Source organism: Cynocephalus volans, chromosome X, assembly GCF_027409185.1.
Source record: "Cynocephalus volans isolate mCynVol1 chromosome X, mCynVol1.pri, whole genome shotgun sequence".
In the NCBI taxonomy this organism is placed as follows: domain Eukaryota; kingdom Metazoa; phylum Chordata; class Mammalia; order Dermoptera; family Cynocephalidae; genus Cynocephalus; species Cynocephalus volans.
The window spans coordinates 31294232-31314467 of NC_084478.1; the positions used below are offsets into that span (position 1 = coordinate 31294232).

Genomic DNA, 20236 nt, shown 5'->3' on the forward strand with positions numbered 1-20236 from the left:
ACATATTCACACAAAGGAATATCATACAGCAGTGAAAAACGAGTGACCTAGAGTGACATGTATTAATAAGGTTGAATTTTACAAATATTAGGTTGTGTGGAAAACACAACTTGGGAAATTATATAGAGTATGATACCATGTAAATAAAGTTGAAAACCATGCGGAACAATTCTATAGATTGTTTAGAGGTACATTCATTTGCAGTAAAAGTATAAAGACATTCACGAGAATGACAAACACCAAATTCAGGTTGGTGGTGACCTCTTGTGGGGTGGGTGGGCTGCTCCTGCTCAAACCCTTGCTGGTTTCACCTTATCTTCCCTACCTCTTAATGGTGGCATGCCCGAGGTGGTCTTCAAGCCTCTTCTTTTCTCCTTTCTCCATCTTTGCTGCTTCTGTGTGATGATAACATCTAATCTCATGGTTTCAATCACATTTCTACACTGTTGAATGCAGAGAGTGGAATTTGCAAGACTCATCATCCCTGTTCATGCCACCACAATCTCCCACCTGGATTAAGTAATGGCCTCACTGGCCTTGCTGTGTCCATCCTTATTCCCCTTCAGTCTATTCTAAATAGAATATCACAGCCATTTTAAGATGTTTTATAATCATATCATGTCACTCCTGTGCTCAAAACCTTTTATCAGCATCCCATCCCACTCAGAGTAAGCCAAATTACTTACAATGGCCTAGAGGCCTGATATCTCTCTGCCTTTACCTCCTCCTACTTTCCCTCTCGCTCCCTCTGTCCCAGCCACACTGGCCTCCTTCATGTCCCTAGAGCACGGCTGACACACTCTTCCCTTAGGGTATTTATACTTGGGGTTCTCTTTGCCTTGAAAAATATCCCCAAGTGACCTGCATGGTTTACGCTCCTGTTTCCTTCAAATCTTTACTCAGAAGCCAACTTCTCAGTGAGGCATCTGCCTGCCATAGGTCCTCCATGCTGGCCCTTGTCCCTGCAGGACTCCTTGGCCAGAGGGGACAGCTGGAAGGCTGTGGCTGCTCACTACGAGAGGGCACATCTTCTTAGAGTTGCCCTTGTGTGGCCACTATTGGGAATGGAAGTCTCTGCAGGACTTTGGTCTGAGAGAGTAATGAACAGTAGAAAAACAAGCAGATGATGGTATTTTTGATTTCTGCATTTATGTATATAATCAAAAAAGTTGTTAAATATTTTGAATGTCACTCCTTACTACATAAATATTCATTATCATGAAAATACCATTGCCTTCTTAAGGTCCTAAGCTCTAAGTCGAGAACTAAGCTGCACGTGTTACATGGGAACTTATGATATTTGAGATACTAATTATAACTAATATTTATAGTAATATGTATTTTAGTATATTATTTATTATAATGCTATTTAAAATATTCTAATGGGCAATAGAGAATTGTTTATATTATTTATTTTAAAAGAAAATTTTTTATGTAATATTTGGTACACGCAAAAGAATGTACGTAACATGCTGGCACATATTGTTAGAAAGTATATAAGAAAACATAGTGAAATCAATAGGTGCCTATGAACTCATCACCCAACCAGGAACCAGAACGTCACCAGTATCACTGCAGCTGCTGGGGCTCTCCCCATCCCATCCCTCTCCTTTGCCATGGAGGTAACCACTATTCTGATTTTTCTTTATCATTTTCTTGTTCTTTCAAAGAAACTTTTAACCCTTTATGTAGGTATCTCTAAACAATATATTGTTTTACTTTTTTTTAGCATAATAAAAATGGTATCATACCATATACAATCTTAAGCAACTGTGTATTTTACTCAACACATTTCTAAGATTCATCCACGTAGCATAGGGCAGTAAGGTTTTTTATTTTCACTGCTGTATAATATTCCACTGCATGATTGTACTCCCAGATTATTGGGGGTACTGCCCTCCCAGTTTTTCTCTTATAAACAGTGCTGCTCTGAGTATTCTTCTGTATGTCTCCTGAAGCAAGTGTCTTGGGGTATACACCTAGGAGTGGAATTACTGGGTGGTAGAGTATGCAAATACTCAGCTTTACCAGATAACAGCAAATGTTTTCCACAGTGGGTGTTCCAAAGTACAGAATTGTCTTCAGTGTTCCTCACTTTCATTAACTCTTGGCATTGGTACGCTTAATTTTTACCAGTCCAGTGAATGTAATAGATCAGCTCTTATGCAAGAAAAGGCGATGAGATAGTCTCTTCGCCAGTGTTTCCACACTCACTTTCAAATGTCAGTGAAGGCTTACTGCTCCTTCAGGGACTTAAGTGTGTCTAATAATAGTTCCACCTCCAGGGTTCACCCCTGCTCGGTCCTTTTTTCCTTGGGAAGAGCTGATCCTATTGGAGGTTTACTGGGGAAGAAGCCATTTCAGGGTAACCCAGTGGTTTCTTGAAAGCTCACGGGCAGAGGGGTTTTAAAATGAACAATTTGAAGCAGTGTTTTAATTAAGAGATTCAAGCTGTTTCTATTTTCCTAATGACCAGTGCTTGCTCTCATTGTAAATTTCATTCCCAAGCAAGATGACAGGGAATCCTTTGGGTGACTTTTTTCTCTCTCTCCTTTCTGATTTTGTGGACTACAAATTAAGACAGGTGGAGTTTCTTCTTACGTATTTCCCCACTGAGTTTCCTGGGACTCCCGCTACCCCCAGCTGCCTTCTTTTTGCTTCACAGAAGAAGTGTAAAATTGAGGTGATTTTCTAAAATGAACATCTTTATTGATTAGGGGCTGATTCTGACAGCATGCGGCCATCTGTTTAATGGAGTTTCACATCTAAGATGTAACTATATTTAGTAACATGATTTATGAGAATTTCATTCAGTTCCCATTATCATTTTCTGATTTATGCCACTTAAATCTGCTTCTGCATGCAGTAGAGACTTGAGTATGAAACAGAAAAACCTGTAGGATTCCCCTGCCCCCAAATCCATACCTTTGAATGAGACCCTATGATTTGTGGCCATCTTTCAGTGTTAGATTTTTGCAGGGTGGTTATAACTTCTTATTTTTCTACCCTTATTAAGCTGGGTAGCAATGTCTTCAGACATGGAGTGTAGTGTGAAATTTTAGTGACTTAAATCTGCCATATAAGCAGTTATACTCAGTCACTGTTGGAGAATTTAATTATATTTGAATTAATAAGGTGGTTAAAGAGGAAAATGAGGAGCTGAGATTACCAGTGCCCAACTTTGTGATGACTGTAGAACTCATCTCCCTGCTGTTCACTTTCTTCCTGCACGGGGATCCAAATGGTGACCTTGGTGTTACAACGCTGCGCTCTAACCAACTAAGCTAACCAGTGAGAACCTCAATGGGAGACCTTGAATGCCACGGATCTAGTTGTAGGGCCTTGGTCGAGGTGTTTATCCTTCCTCACCTTTATTGTTCTGTCCGCTACGTGGTGAGGTTACCTAGCCCATGGAGGTTTGGGGGAGGATTTAACAAGATAAATTTGTAAAGGGCCTGCACATTTCCTAGGTCAGGGCTTGTATATCTAAACCTGGCATGCCAGGAATCCCTGGGATAGCCCATGTGTCACAGGAGAAACAGCAGAATATGAAGACTGCCGAGGGGAAATATCTTGAACTTTGCTCTCAGGAGATTTTGTAAACTAAAACAATATTTTTGTACATTAAAAAAGTACAATCAGTTTTGGAAAAAGTGTCTGGCAGTTTGTTGATAACTCCTATAACTCAGAAATTCCACTCCTAATGGAAGGATTTCTGTGCCCACCAAAAGGCATGTATGAGTACAAGGATGTTCATAGCAGCTTTATTCATAATAGCAAAAACCTGGAAAGAACATAATGTTTATCAACAGAAGAAGAGGTAAATAAATTGGGGTATATTCATACAGTCGAATGTTCCACAGTGATGAAAGAGACTGCTCCACACTACAATATGTATGGGTGCCACTGACTTACTGCTGAGGGAAAGAAGCCAGGCAAGAGAGTACATACCGTTCCCTTCTGTGAGTATAAAGCTCAGGAACAGGCAAACCAATCTATGCCAAAGAAGTTAAAATAATGGCTACCTTGGTTGAGAGTAGTGACTGGGAGGGGGCATGGGAAACTCCCTATGTCTTGATCTGGGAGGTGGTTGCACAGGTGATACATGTGTAAAAACTCATTGTGTTATACTGCCTTTACTGGGTCTAATTAATACCTCAATATAAAGAGTAACACCCTCCCCCTTTTCCCATAAAAGTGTTTAGAACCTATAGTATGCATAGACATTTTGGGCTAATAACAGGTTGCCTCAGGCCAGTTCTTCAGAGGTATAGACCAGGGATTGACAAACTTTCTTTGTAAATTACCAGATAGTGAATATTTTCGGCACAGCAAGCCATACTGTCTCTGTTGCAACTTCTCAACTCTGTAATTGCAGCCACAGACAATTCATAAGCGAATGAATATGGCTGTGTTCCAGTAAAACTTTATAAGCTGGGCGGCAGGCTGGATTGGCCCATGGGACATAGTTTGCCGTGCCCTGGAGTAGGACACTGTGATGATGTTCCCAGGGAGCATTGAGAAATGTTCTGACCCAGTTTCCATAGTTCTTTGGATCTAATCAGGTAGTGGTTGTGGTGGGAAGAACAAACAGCTCATATTTGGTTTTCGTTTCTACTAACATGAATTGGTTTTTAGAATAAAATTCTTTCCATGTATTTAATATCAATGTGTATTTGCAAAATACCTCATTTCAGTATTAGTTTTATCTTCATATATCTCAAATCATATTAAAGAATTGTTTTAAGCAAATAAAATATTGGCTTGAAAACAAGCATGGCCTAAGGGCTAAAACCAATGATTTTATTATCCTTCCTTTTATACATAAGGGATTTGGTTGCTCCAGTTTAATCACAGATATTCTGCTAAAGAAGATAAGCCTTTGTCCAGAGGCTGGGCTTATGCTGGCATCAAATTATAGAATTAATCCTGAAATCAAACATGGATTTGTTTTGCTGTTAAGGAAATAACTGTGTTTTAAACTGGGAGAATTTCTTATACTTCACCGGCTCTGCCCGAAAACATAAATTGGAAGCCAAGTTAGGAAATATTCACCTGTGGCTTCTACTGGAGTTTAATGAAATTAATGAAATTAATTAAATCCTTGAATCCACTTGATGCTGCATTTGGGGACATGGAGAAGTAAGGCTAACATCTAGAATTTGGCAATAGTCTTCCATAGTTCTAGAGCTGGAAGGAAACGAGTGGTCACCTAAGCCAAATTTATCATTATCTAGAAGAGATCCTGACAGAGCAGTTCCTAGTAATTTTTTCCACTTATTCATTTCATGTTTAAAGAGACCCCAATGATTCTCACTTCCTGATATCCACGCCCCTGTGTAGTCCCCTCCCACAATGAATAAGACTTACCTCTGTAACCAACAGGATACTGTGGAGATGATGGAGTATGACTTCTGAAGCTAGGTCATAAAAGATTTGTGGCTTTCGCCTTGCTCTCTTGGATGGAAGCCAACCACCACATTGGGGCTGTGGGTGCCCCAAGACAAGAGGCCACTAGTGAGTGTCCCAAATGAGGTAAGGGAGCTGCTGTAACTGATGTCACCAAGGTTCCCAAAGGCAGATGCAAAGAGTGGCCAGAACACCCTCCCCTCCTAGGACAGTCAGTTGTCCCCACAAAGACTGGTTCAGGCTGGGAAACTCCCTGTGGCCGCCCACTGTCTCTCAGTGAGCCCCGCGCCTGGGACCAGAACTGCTCAATCCATTGAAACGTCTGACCTTTGGCAGAAGAAAGGACAACAGGTAGAGGTTTATCAACGCACTTAGCATTGTCTCAGGCAAGTGAGATGGGACAATGAAGCCTTTGTTGGTCTCTCTTGGTGTCCTGACACTTCCGTCCCACTGTGCTGAAAAACCTCAAATAGATCAAATAAAACCACAAGTTGCTTGGAGAAGTCCACATATGAAGGAACTAAGGCCTCCTGACTATTACCAGCACCATGTGAGTGTGTGATCTTGGAAGCAGATCCTCTAGTCCAGTCAAGCCTTCAGATGGCTGCCCTCCCTATCCTTCTCTTGAGCCATGTGCCACGTACTTTAATGTATATTATCTCTAATCTTCATGATAGTTCTATAAACTTGGTATTATGGGCCCATTTTACAGAAGAGGAAACTGAAGTTCAGAGAGGTGAAGTAACTTGCCAAAGACTGCACCACTAATAAGTTACAGAACTGGGAGTATAACCCAGCTTATCTGATAGCATGCTCTTATTCTTTATGTTACACTGTTCAACACTGGAAAAGATAGGTGAGAATTACATGAGATGATACACTGAAAATATTAAAAGCATTATATAAATATGTTAATCATCATTATGTCATACCCTCACCCAAGTTGCTCTTTTATAGTGTGGGGATTGTTTCTGTTTTGATATGGAAACAAGATATTATAGGATGTAGGGACAGCCTGGAGGTGAGGGTCAGAAGGTTGGATGGTCCCCAGGTCCTGGTGATTCCACATACAAAAGGACTGTGGCATTGAGCAATTCATTATTGCCTCCTCTAAGAGTGCTGCTCCCTGCAGATCCTTTGGCTAAGCCTGTGATCTCCTTGGATCTTTAGGAGTGGGAGTGAGAGTAGAAGGGGGATTATTTGAGAGACACCATAAAATTTTCTGTATTAGTCCGTTTTGTGTTGCTGTAACAGAAATACCTGAGACTGGGTAATTTATAAGGAAAAGAGGCTTATTTGGCTTACGATTCTGGGACAGCTGCATCTGGCACGGGCCTCAGGCTGCTTCTACTCATGGTGAAAATGGCAGCCAGTGGGTACAAGCAGATCACATGGTGAGAGGAAGCAAGAGAGAGAGAGAGGAGGTGCCAGGGTCTCTTAAACAACCAGCTCTTGCAGGAACTGATAGGGCGAGAACTCACTCATTACTCCCCCAACCTAGGGAGAGCATTAATCCATTCATGAGGGATCTGCCCCCATGACTCAATCAGTTTCCAACACTGCCACATTGGGGATCAAATTACTGCATGAGTTTTGGGGGGACAACACATCCAAACTCTATCAGCTACCTTAAAAAGAATATTTAGATATACTCTCCAAAAAGGTTTTACTTTACAAAATTTACAATGAGATTTTAAAAGTTTTGTTAAATGAGTTGAAGTTAAGTCATGGACAAACTTTGGATAGTTTGCAAAATTGACAGATGATACACTTAGCAAGATTGTGGGACACCTGTTACCACTATTTTAAGATATTCTTGTCCTGGTCTAGTTGTGGAATCTGGAGGTCCCACAGCCCCCAAGTTCTGGGTAGTGTCACTAGAGGACAAAGATGCCCTCATCTGGGAAGCCTTGCAATCTCATGGGAGTCCCATTATACTGTGGTGAGTCCCAGGACCGATGCCTATAGGGACGCAATTTGCCACCTGCAGGGCATTTCTGAATGCTGTTTTCAGACATAGTGGACTGGGCAGGTTTGCTGCGGGGCTGGTGATAGAAAGGACAGAATGATTATCAGGGTCAGTCTGGTTAAGGAGACAAGGTGTGAGTGGGGCACTCACTGGGAACTACCTGGATGTTAGCCAGAGTGAGGTGAGCATTAGGAACCTGGAAAACAGCCATGGTAATGGGAGACAGGAAGTCAGGGAACAATCTCACTAATTTATCTTGCTGGTCACAATCTCCGTTGTCATCCCTTTAAAAAATCAATTGTTGTTTATCCTTATTACAAAAGTAGTCCATATTTATTGTAGAAAATCTAGAAAAATTTTTTTTTTTTTTTTGTCGTTTTTTCGTGACCGGCACTCAGCCAGTGAGTGCACCAGTCAGTCCTATATAGGATCCGAACCCGCGGCGGGAGCGTCGCCGCGCTGCCAGCGCAGCACTCTACCAAGTGCGCCACGGGCTCGGCCCCCAAAAATCTAGAAAATTTTTAAACTAAAAAATTAAAAAATTGTCGTCCTTTAAAGACAGCCACAGTTAATAATTTTGTTGAATACTGCCCAAAGTTATGTTTATCTAAAAATATTTTAAAATTTAAGTTAAATTTGGACTCATCCAATAGCACTGCTTTTTTCTCACTGAAAATTATAACATGAATATTTTTTCCATTTATTACATATTCTTCTAAGTCATCATGCATATTATTCCACCAAAAAAAAAAAAGCATCTTAATTTCTTTAATTTCTTCCAGTGGACATTTCAGCTGTTTTACTATTGTTAAAAAACAAAACAAAACAAAACTCTGTGGTGATAAGTTTTGTGGCTAAGTCTTTGTCCAAAGCTGAGATTAATTTTTCTGGGTAAATTTCTAGAAGTAGGGGAGTTGCTGTATTAAATGGTATGTTCCATTTAAGGGTTTTAAAATGCATCTTTCCTGACTTCTCTGTAGAAAAGTGGTACCAATTTATATGTCCACTAGCAATCGATGAGATGGTTTAGGGTAAATTTCTAGAAGTAGGGGAGTTGCTGTATTAAATGGTATGTTCCATTTAAGGGTTTTAAAATGCATCTTTCCTGACTTCTCTGTAGAAAAGTGGTACCAATTTATATGTCCACTAGCAATCGATGAGATGGTTTACTTTTAACAAGTTGTGTCTTCAAGATGCTGTTGGAAGAGATGAATAAAGAGACTCAGTTATTTTATGTCCGATATGGGGGAAATGTTAGTCATATCTTCATTCTTGAGACCATTATCTCATACCCAGATATGGCTCCGTAAACCCACATAAGCATTTCTTGAGCAACTACTATGTTCCCAGGCCCAGGCTGAATGTCACTGCCGTTAGTGTCAGTTTTGAATACCTAGGACAGCAATTGTATGTATGAAAGGACCTGTTGGAGTATGAGTACAATATGAGACACTGAGCTTCCTAGTGGGAGGAGATTATTGTTTTAATAAGATTTTAATCACCAAACCTCTGCAAGATGCCAAAGTTTGAGAACTGCTGAGCTACAAAAATGCAGCAAATGCAAAAGAGGTTAAATTTAGTTGGGTAAAGATGGGGTGACTTCTTCTGATTTGCCTGGGACCATCTCAGTTTTAGCACTGAAAGTCCGTATTCCAGGAGCCCCCTTCAGTCCTGGCAAACAGGGATGGTTGTTCATCCTGGTAAAGGGAGGGGGATTCTCTTTGTTGCAGACTAAAGGTAATTATGGCAGAAAAAGAATAGAAGGGCCAGCAGAGAAGGTTTCAAGATGGAGGGCAGATTTCAGAAGCTGCTCTCTGCTTGTCAGCTCTAGGCTGATAGATGTGGTGGCAGGAGGTTACCTACAGGAAGCCAGCAGATGGCTAAGGCATCTTGCTGAATCCCTTGACAGGAGTCACAGCTGTTAGAACTTGATACTTTCCGGAAGGGGGAAGGTTGGCATTCACCAAACTACTGTAAGATGCCAACTTGAAAAAAAAAAAAAAAAAACAGAGCCACTATTAATGCGAGTAGTGATGACAATAAAATCTGTTTGTAGCAAAAAAAAAAAAAAAAAATCAAAAGTGCTTTGTAATTGCAGCAATTTCCGTGTCCCTACTGATGGCCCCCTAGATTCTAGAGGAATGGTGTCTGGCTTATCTGATTACAAGAACTAATCCTGAATAAGATGTAACACGCATTCTCAGAGTGAGCATTCATCCTGGATTGTTCAAGGCAGTCGCAGTTAAAACTATTTTTCTCCTTTAGTGTGGTCATGTAAAGTTTCGGTTTTCAAAGTATAGTCTGCAAATTTATAATAAAACTGTCTAACCATATGTTACATGCATGATGTTGAGGAGAGGTGAAGAAAGGATGATGAGACAGGAGGGCTGATTTTTACATCAGTTAAGTTAAACATAAGCAGTTCCTTATTTTTCCGAAACCAAGTGTTCAGAACCTGTTTGCATATTCGAATCACCTGGGGAGCTTTTAAAACATGCTTATGTTCAGGCCTCCATCCCAGAGATTGTAGTATAATTGGTCCCGGGGCAGGGGCTTGGACATGGGTATTTTTTCAAAAAGCTCCCTAAGGGATTCTAACATATAGTTGGGGTTGAGAGTATTTATCCTGACATAAACCAGTGGATCTCAACTTTAGCATGTGCCAGAATAACCTGAAGGGCTGTTGAAAGCTTAGGAACAAACCCCAGCAGTCCTGATGCAGTAGGTCTTGGGTGGGACCCAATAATTTGCATCTCTAACAAATGCCCAGGTGATGCTGATGCTGCTGGTCTACAGAGCGCACTTTGAGAACCAGTGTCGTAAACAATTCCTACCTCAAACCCCAACTGGTCTTACCAACTATATCTTTCACCCGTTAGTGTAGACATGTGTATTAGTCCGTTTCTGTTGCTTATAAAAGAATACCTGAAACTGGGTAATTTATAAAGAAACAAAATCTGTTTCTTACAGTTTTGGAGGCTGGGAAGTCTACAGTCCAGGGGGCATATCTGGTGAGGGCCTTCTACAGTGACAAAGGGTGTCACATGTTGAGAATGGGCTGAGCAAGAGAGAGTTAGCCTTCTCACTCACTCTCCTTATAAAGCCATTAGAACCAAGTCCATTATTTCAGGAATGAATCAGTTTGTTCACAAGGGCACAGTCCTCACAATCTAATCACCTCTTTAAGGCCCCACCTTTCAAATGCCATAATCGGAGTTCCCACTCTCTTAACACTGTTACAATGGAGATTAAGTTCCAGTGAGTTTTAGGGGTATATTCATTCCACAGCAACATGTGAATAAATAACCCCTCTCTCAAAACACCTCTGCACATCTACTCCCTGCTAGCCAGTGTTTCTTTTCTCTACTGAGTTTAAAACATATTTTAATTAAGAAGTACACTTTAGAGAGCTTGGTATAGGTTCACCTTCCTTTTTAGGTCTTGCAAAGTAGGGTATTTGGCTGGTGGTATTCTTTCTCCTTCACTAGACTGTAGGTTCTTTGAGGACAATTTGTATGTTCAAAGCTCATTTGTGTGGCTTGGAAGAATATCATAGGTACTCAGTAAATGTTAGCAGTCAATGGTTATGTATAGAAATTGCATCATCATAACCAAGTCCAACTATTCCCAATAATATTAATAATGGAATTTAAATATACTAACATCTCCAAAATTAGGATCATAAAATATATTCACTTAGTGAACTATAGAAGTAGAAGCAATTGCACAGGACAAATCAAATGCTAAAGCAGAAGGTAACTCCAAATGAACCTCACTAAGAAGTATAATAATGTTGCTATGATGACACACCAGCAATAGCCCTGAAATGTGGATTGATACATAAATTAGATTAGTAATGTAAGCATATACCTAAGGATTTTGAAAATAAGTATCATAACATGTATTAAAATAAAGCCACATTAATATATCAATAAATCCATGCAAAAGACCAAATATCCTATTATTTGACAGAACTAATAATACAATAGAATATATTGACATAGCCCCTTAAAAAATATCATAAATACCCACACTGAGAGAAAACAGACACAGATACACATTCAATGGAAAACCCAAGTATGTCTCTGGAGAAAGCAGCTACAGCACACATGGAAACAGATTTAATTAAATAAACAGATGAATGCATACGTTGCTTTACACATTCTCATGCCCATTGGATTCGCCTTTGGAATTTCCCCTCTGTCACCTTTTTTTTTTTTTTGACTGAACTTACTTTGTCATTTGCTCCTGGCTCTGCCACTCCTGTCCTGGAAGCTGCTGGAGGGATCTTAAGTGAGCAAATTCAGTAATGCTAATTCCTTCAAAAGAGTCAAATGAGATACTGAATTTAAGAATGAAGTGCTCCTAAATTTAGGTGAGTTCTAGTTGCCTTGCATTGTTTAGTAAATCTACAAAAGTTTGCTAAGAGAAAGGGAAAAATAAGTGCTCTGGTCATGGAAGACTGGCAGTGAAATTTGGTGGAGGCCTCCCATTTTGTTAAATCTGACCAAACATGGAAACAACAGGAAAAGATGTGTGTCTGACTCACAGTTCTCTTAAAATCATCAGCATTTGTGTCAAAAAAACCCCACAAAACTTCCAAATAACATAAAACTTTGGAAGGTAATATTTCCAATGCATTTCCTTTGATAACTTGGAACTTAAAATTAATGCTGCAGTTAAGTGACAGCAACAAAGAATGTAGGGAAAAGAGATTGTTAGTTTGATATTCTCAGGGCCAAAGGCCTTTGATCTAAGTCAGTATTATGTCTATTTTTCTCTTTTCAGCATATACCACAACCATAAAAAGGGAGAATATCCTTTTATTTATTGGAGGTAGGGAGGGCTAAGAGGACACAGGAGTGACCGAATTTGCATAAAACCGGGCAGGGCCTTTCAGCTTGTTAATATCTGCATTCCGAATGGAAGTTTATTGGGAAAAATGTGCTGATTCAGAAGTATATTAGTTCTGCCATGACAGCAGGACAATGGAACCAACAAATTACCTAATTTAGCAGGAGAACAAAAATCAGAACTTGAATAATGGGACATATCCTAGCTCTGATACTGCACATGGAAACTTCAAGAAATAATGCATTGGTACTACTAATAGTATCATATAGTATTTTAGACTTTGGCTAACAAGATGTGCTCATAATTACAGGTAATGTTTCAACCCCAAACCACCCCTTTGAGCTTCACAAGGTATGGATTCTGTTCATTCAACAAATATTTATTGAATGCTTACCATGTGCCAGGGTATTGTTCTAGCTCTGAGGATATTGCAGTGAAAGAATAGTAAAAATAAATAAAGTAAAAATCCCTTTAGTTATGGAACTTGCCTTCTAGTTGGAGAAAGACAATCTACACAAAATAAGTAAAATGTAGAGTATCATAGATGGTGGTTAAGTGTTATGGGGAGTATATACACACACATATATACATACTCACACTGATAGAACAGTTATTTAAAAAATAAATGGTATTTACATATCTATATCTGTACCTTGCCTTATTTCAACAGCACGTTGTGTAGTTTTTTTCCACGCTAGAATATTAAGACCTACCTCTTTCCCTTCATTTGCTGCATAGCAGTCCACAATATGGTTATAGCACAATGAAGTCATTCCCCTCCTATTGGACATTTAGTTCGTTGCACACTTTTCTCAACTACAAGCAGTGCAGTATTGAACTTCATAGTGCACTTGTGCAAGTGATTGGGCAGTGGTTCTTGAAGTGTGGCAGCGGTACGAGCAGCATCAGTATCACCTGTAAACTTGTTAGAGCGACACACTCTCAGCCCTACCCCCAAACTACTGAATCAGAAACTCTGTGGGTGAGGCCCAATGATCTGTAGTTTAATAAGCAATTTGTAGTTTAACAAGCCCTCCAGTGATTCTGATACATGAGAAAATTTGAGAACCACTAGCAGGTGAGTGTGTGTACATACATGTACATATAGTCAATTCTGCTATAATGTGACATATGTGTTCCTAAATATCACTGTGCTATGCACAAGTGTGTAATAAAAGCCACAGGGTTTATGGGAAAAAAACGGGATTGGGAATCAAAAACCCTTAATGGATACAAGATTACAGCTAGGTAGGAAAAATAAGTTCTATTGGTGTACAGTAGTGCTAGGCATCTATAATTAACAATTTAGTGCATGTTCTCATGGCTAGAATAGAGGAGCTCAAATATTCTCATCAAAAAGAAGTAAATTTTTGTGATGATGAATTTGCTAACTACCCTGATTCGATCTTTACACATTGTATACACGTATGAAAATGTAACTCTGTACCCAATAAATATGTACAACCAATGCTTCAGTTAAAAAAAAAGTTCCTAAAAAAAATCCTTATCACTGGCACACAAAAATAAAAGCTGGGAGCCTAATAAAAATAACATAGTTTAAACATGGTAAATGGGTAGATACACAAATGGTACAGTAAATATGGCACTTTCCCTGGAGAAGACCTGAAGTTTGCTTGTGGAAGTTGGCATCAGAGGGGTTGCCCCTTGTGCATTATTGTGTAGTCATGGAAGAAGGGGTATCTGAAACCAGAAGGAAAGTTTTCACACCAGTTGCAGTGGGTCTGGCTCCTGACCCACATGGTGACCTGAGGCAGATGGTCATGGTGAGGGGAGTGCATGTGTGCATTTTGCAGATTCCTGTGTGGCTCAGTTCAGTTGGGTGCACTTTTCTGCTTTTACCTACCATTTCCCGTGGACAAGCAAATGTGAAATTGGAGTTATGTCTAAATTTTTCACTAATGTATTAATTGCATTGGAACAAATTTACCTTTTCAATACAGGCCTTATAGCAGAACTGACTGTATATATGGATGCATACACTTACACATATATTACACAAAAAGGACTCCGTATACTGTACTGAATGCTGGGTTTTTTTCACTTAATATCTCTTAAGGCTTTTTCCGTATCAGCACATAGAGAGTTACTAACTTAAAAATGGTATTTTAAGGCATTAAGAGATGGCTAAATTGATCTCCAAAGTGCTTGCAACAATTTAAACTCTCACCAACATGCTTCCTAAACCCTGGCCAGTATTACCTATTAACAAATTTATTAATTTTTGCCAACCCAATAGTTAAATTTCTCTCTCCTTCCTCTCCCTCTTCTCTCTCACAAATATATATGTGTACACAAACACACACACCACACACACATTTAAGCTGTGAGGAATACTTCCCATAAATATGTTAATAGAACAAGGAACTTTAGAAGCATGAAACAAGTGTGAGGTGGTGCAGAAATGGTAAAAAAAAGGAAATAAGATATTCAAGAAAACACAAGAAAAGCCTATTAAAAAAGGGAGAGAAAAGGAATTCTCTTCCCACTTATTTATTTCTTACTTCTACTTTTCCTAAACACAACTTATCCACTTTCTGAGATAAGATATTGGGTTGACCCTGTTGGGATTCCATCTATCACTCCAGCTGGTTGACATGCCCCCAAATGCAGCTTACACTGTTAATCCATTCACTTCAGCAAAACACACCTAAGGGCATCAGATTTTTCTGTTTACCAGTATTGGGTTCCATGGCCCTGACAAGCTGAGCAGATACAGCTGATCAGGGTAATGTGATGCCTTAGGCATTTGAATATGGGAACTCTAACAGCAAAAGCGGCAGAACTAGAGGCTCATGCAGGTGTCAGATGTTTTCCTGTAAAGAGGTTGGCAATGGACATAAATGCTTCCAGCTGGGCACATTACCAGGCAGGGAAGCCATAATGATTTAATCATTAAATCACATTGGTTTATGATCATTGTTCTTATCAGGGAATATCATTGCTTTTTGGTGATTTATTGTGTGAAACTGAATTTCATATAAACAGTAATTTGCATTTATATGTAATATATATTTGCATATATATTCAAGTCAGAATGAATTACTAAAATTGATCACACACACATAAAAGGATAGAATATTGATGTAAAGATGCCAGGGATATTTAAGGAAATGTAAAAATTATGAAGATTAATATGATGTTGCCCCTTCAAAGTCATATTAGTGCATTTTCCTTTATATAAAAGCAGAAAGAAGAGAGTACTAGCTGCATCTGTTTTGCAATTAGGTTTTGTACCTTGAAATCTCAAACTATGATATTATTAATACAATGTAAAGAATGTCTATATAAGGGTTATATAGAATGAACATTTCCCTTCTAAGTTAAGGACTTGCTCTCTCCAGCCCTCATTTGTATGTCCTGGCATGGAGGGCAGGTAGAAAGAAGAGGAGCAGAGAAAGGGAGGAGGGGCATTTTAACTCAGAAGAGCTTTCAGTTTTATGGAGCCTAGAGCATTTGCTCTGGAGCAGGCAAGGACATTGCAGAGGGCTTCTTCTTTTTTAAAAGTTACTATTCGCTGCGTTTCCAGCTGTAATGACTTGTAACTGTAGCTCCCAGGATCAACCCAGGGTGTAAAATGTAGTGGTGAGTTGCAAGGGCAAAGCAAAGCATTTCTCTCACTCATCTGCACCCCAGGCCAGCTACCTAATTTATGGGGCATGGTGCAAAATGAAAATGTGGGGCCCTTTATTCCGAAACTAGGAAAAAGTGCCTTTGAAGGTGCTAAAATATAAAGCTCTGTCCTGTCTTCCATGGTTTCTCTCTTTTGACTGATGGTATTTTTGTTATGTAATGCTGTTAAAAAAAATTAAAAGTTTACATCAGCATGAATTTTATCATTCATCTTTATATTGTGCAATGCCAGTTTTAAGTGCAAATATAAGAGCATTTACCTTGTACATGTAATCACCAAAATTATAGTTTGTATTTTGTAGCTTGTACGTGCATATGTATTTTGTTCTTGCTGGCATGGTGGAAATGCTTTCCAAGACGAACTCAACAGCATTTATTTCACTTAATTCACGTACATTCTATCAGCAGTCTCTACCTTCGGCTTACTGATGAGTAAGGAAGGACTGAAAGGAAAAGGAACTATGGGAAGCCCTCACTTTCCCTTTTATTCTACATCATTGTTTTCAGTATAAGTGATTGGCCAATACAGGGAAATAATAGGAGTAAGACAGGATATGAAAGGATTCCTTGGTCATTCATGTTTCTTACAATGCTATTACCTTTTTTTAGTGGTCGAAGTAACTTCTGGTTGGCACAGAAAGTGTGGCTTCTTGGGGCTATCAGAGCCCTTGCCTCCTCAGTTCTAGAGTAACATGCTTACCTTGTTTCCACTTCGAGTCTGGCTGGACTCGCAGGCGTCCCATCCTCCCGGCGCACGGGGAGAGCTGTGCGCTAACAGGGCTCCTAGCAACTGCAGACCCGCAGATTGCATGGGCTCCTCTGCTCACATGTTCTCCATTGTCCTCTCAGACTCTACTTAACAAAATACAAGTTCAAAGATAAAATTAAGAATTTCACGGCTGTGATAGCAGAGCATTAAACTAAGTGCTGGACCCTCCTGCATGTAGGGCCCGTGTGACTGCACAGGTTGCCGCCTGTGAAGCTGGTGCATTCTGTATCAGTGGAAGCTGCTGAATAGCCTGAAGGCTGATATGCATGCCATGTATGAAGGAACTTAGTTCACAGCAGGCTGGACCCTGCCAAGAGTGTATCAGTGCAAATCGTTTCCTTGAAATGGTTTAATGTACTTATTTGAAACTCAGTTGAATAAATATCATCTTGGAGGCAGCTGGATCTCTTAGAGGGCTCTCAGTTCCACAATGAGTGCCTTTCAGATGGGCCTTTGAAACCTCATCACTGACTAAGTTGTTCTAGATCCCTTATGTATAGTTAGGCTAATTGTCTGGCTAGGCTATGGCAATTGTCGGAATCTTGCCGATGTAGCCAATTGTGTTGGTAGGGCTAGGGCTCACATACCCTTCAAACCCATTGTGCAGACACCTCACATGCCAGGCTTGGTCACCAGACCCCTCACATGCCTGGCTTGGTCACTAGACCCCTCACACACAGGTCTATGAGCTAAGTAATTGGGAAAGATCCCAGAAGCTGTTGGCAAATGACACAAGCTCAGTCCTCAGCTTTCTCAGTTTCCTTAGTAATGACAGCAGCAGCAGCAGTAGCGGCAGAAGTGGTAGTAACAGCTTCCAAAAGCTTCCAGCAGCAGTAGCGGTGGCCTCTCGGAGGGTCCCGGGGACCCTGGCAGCAACAGCCTCCAGCAGCAGTAGCAACCTCCCCATGGCCCCAACAGAAGCATCCCGGGGGATGGGAGCCCAGTGGATCAGAACCACTCGTCCTTTATACTTAAGTCTGATAACCCAGGACACCTGGGTGCACATGTGCAATTACATTTGACAATAAACAAGGAACACCTGGGCTCACGTGCATATTTACATCAAATGCTTGGCAAGACTCCAAATGCCCGAGGTACCCTGACCATTTATCTTCACTTTCCCTACACCTTAAATTGTTTTTGTTTGCTTGTCTTTCTCCCAGGATTTCCAGCAGGAGAGCTCCAGAAGCCATTTTTTTGGGGAACAGAATACCCTCGGTGAGTAAATTAGTAAAGAAACCACTTATTGACAAGTTAGGAGGGAAGAACATGTTGCTTTGGCAGAGGACAGAATATAAAGTCAAAGAAACAAAGTTAGTGGTCTTTCAGCAGGGAGAGGGTACGGTACCTGGCATGGGTTGGCTCCACTTTGACCATTTTGGGTATTTATTTTCTGATCCTTGTTATCAGGGTGTGTGACTGGACAGGAAAGCCAACTTCTACGTAGGTAGTATTCATACTTATTGATCTTTGAAGGATTGTTGGGATTTGAGTTGATGGTGATGGATCTAAAGCCATTCCACGTGGAAGAAACAATGTGAGAAAAGGAAGGAAAAGTGTTTATAGAATGATAAATAGTCTGGTTGTCTGGCCCAAGTGGTATATGAAGGGAAGTAGTAGAAATGAAGTCTGGAAAAGAAGGTTGAAGTTTGATATTGGAGGACTCTGAATGCCATGTAAGGAGCGTAGACACTAATAAACAGTAGAAAATATTAACGTTTTTGAGCAAGTAAGTAAGCTAATTAAATTTGTCTTTAGAAATATAATCTGCATAGCTATAGTTAAAATTGACAGTGTCTGAACTTAGGGACGCCAGTTTACAGGCCATTAATACCAACAGAGTATAGACTTAACGTAATTCAGAATTTCCATATATGGTGGGGATTCTGATAGTATTATTTGTCAATAATGTCACCACTTTTATTATATGTCTTTGCTTGCTCTGGTGCTTTAATGCATGGACAATTTACTCTTGATTTTAGAAGTTGAGTCTCTTGTGTTTTGGTTTGGATATATGATAATTTAAATATGATTGTGTAGGTTTAAAAGATATATCACATACATATATAAATACGAGAAATACGGTGGCAATGTTTCAATTTGGGCTTCCCAAGAAGCAGACCCTGTGATAGGGATTCATGTACAAGTAGTTCTTTTGGGAGGTGACATCAGGAAACACCAGCAAGGGAGTGGGGAAGTGACACAGGGAGGGAAAGAAGCCAATAAGTTGTGTCCCATGAGTCTTCTATGGTTGCCAAAATCAATTACCACAGACTCAGTGGCTCAAAACTATGTACCTTGATTAGCTTATGGTTCTGTAGGTCAGAAGTTCAACCTGAGTCTCACTGGGCTAAAACCTAAGTGTCAGCAGGGCTGCATTCCTTTCTGGAAATTCTAGGGAAGAATCTATTTCCTTGCCTTTTCTAGTTTCTAGAGGTGGCCCACATTCCTTGCCTCATGGCCCTCTTTCTCCATCTTCAGAGCTCCACAGTCATATCTCCTGACACTCATGCTCTGCCTCTCTCTTCTACTTTAAAGGACCCTTGTGACATTGCCACCCAGATAACCCAGGATAATCTCTTTATTTTAAGGTCAGCTGATTAGCAATCTTAATTCCTTCTGCAACCTTAATTCCCGTTTGCCATGTAACATAACATATTCACAGGTTCCAGAGTTTAGCACGTGGACATCTTTTGGAGGCAATTATTCTATGTACCACACATGTGTTATGAAGCCAGTTATCACCATGAGCATCTGGGGCTCAGTCTTGCTGGGGAACTATAGAACATGCTTCAGAGTGATCCCATCTCAGGGGCAAGGGGTCTTGGGTATTTATCCTTCAACTCACATTCCATCATTGATTGGGGGTTGCCACCATGGGTATTAACTCCCTGGCAGTGGCCAGTCTAGGCCAAGAGGGCTCTGGTGGCTGGAGAAAGTCCTTAGGTGACTATTTTCAAGTGTTGGCTTGGAAGCTGTCAGATTGGTGTGCTCAAAAATGGTGAGTGCTGAGGGGACATGGGCAGGCATAAATAAAACCTACTGTAGTTCCCTGCACCATTGTTAGAATAAATGAAAATTCTAGGTTTGTATTTAATGAAATCCATTAATACCCACCCCAGGACTCAGGTGCATAGCTTTCTTTGGTGTTCAGATATTTAGGATTAATTTTTCCTGTTTTTAAGATTAGAGATGTATATATGCAAAGGGTCTTCAAAAAGTTCATGGAAAGATTCATATTATCTTTTAATCCCATTTTTCCATGAACTTTTGAAGTATCTTCACATTTCCATAAAATAAAAGGTTTAGGCTAAATATTCTCTAAGCTCCCCTCCAAGTAAAAAAAGTCCTAGAATTCTTTGATTCTGCTTATCATTAACAATTGAACTGAGCTTCTGTTATTGTGGTTATGCAGCTGGAAACTTGGAAATAGTCTGGTTAGGTTTTGAAGTTACTGATTCAATGATTTGTTTATTGGGTCTGTAAGCATGATTTTCTGACATAGAAGTAAAAATCAGAGAAACTTAGGAATTCATGTTAGTGTCTATTAGTTCTACCTGAGGCTGACTCATAGTTGATACTTC

General features: G+C 40.0%; 1 protein-coding gene across 2 annotated transcripts in view; it reads left to right on the plus strand.

Moving 5' to 3' along the window:
• Window positions 1-20236, plus strand: part of PHEX (phosphate regulating endopeptidase X-linked) — a 209821-nt gene that overhangs the window by 165807 nt on the left and 23778 nt on the right. For both annotated transcript variants that reach the window (XM_063084023.1, XM_063084024.1), the window contains exon 16: window positions 17816-17870. In XM_063084023.1, coding sequence (XP_062940093.1) covers window positions 17816-17870 — 55 coding nt within the window. The remainder of the gene's footprint in view (window positions 1-17815; window positions 17871-20236) is intronic.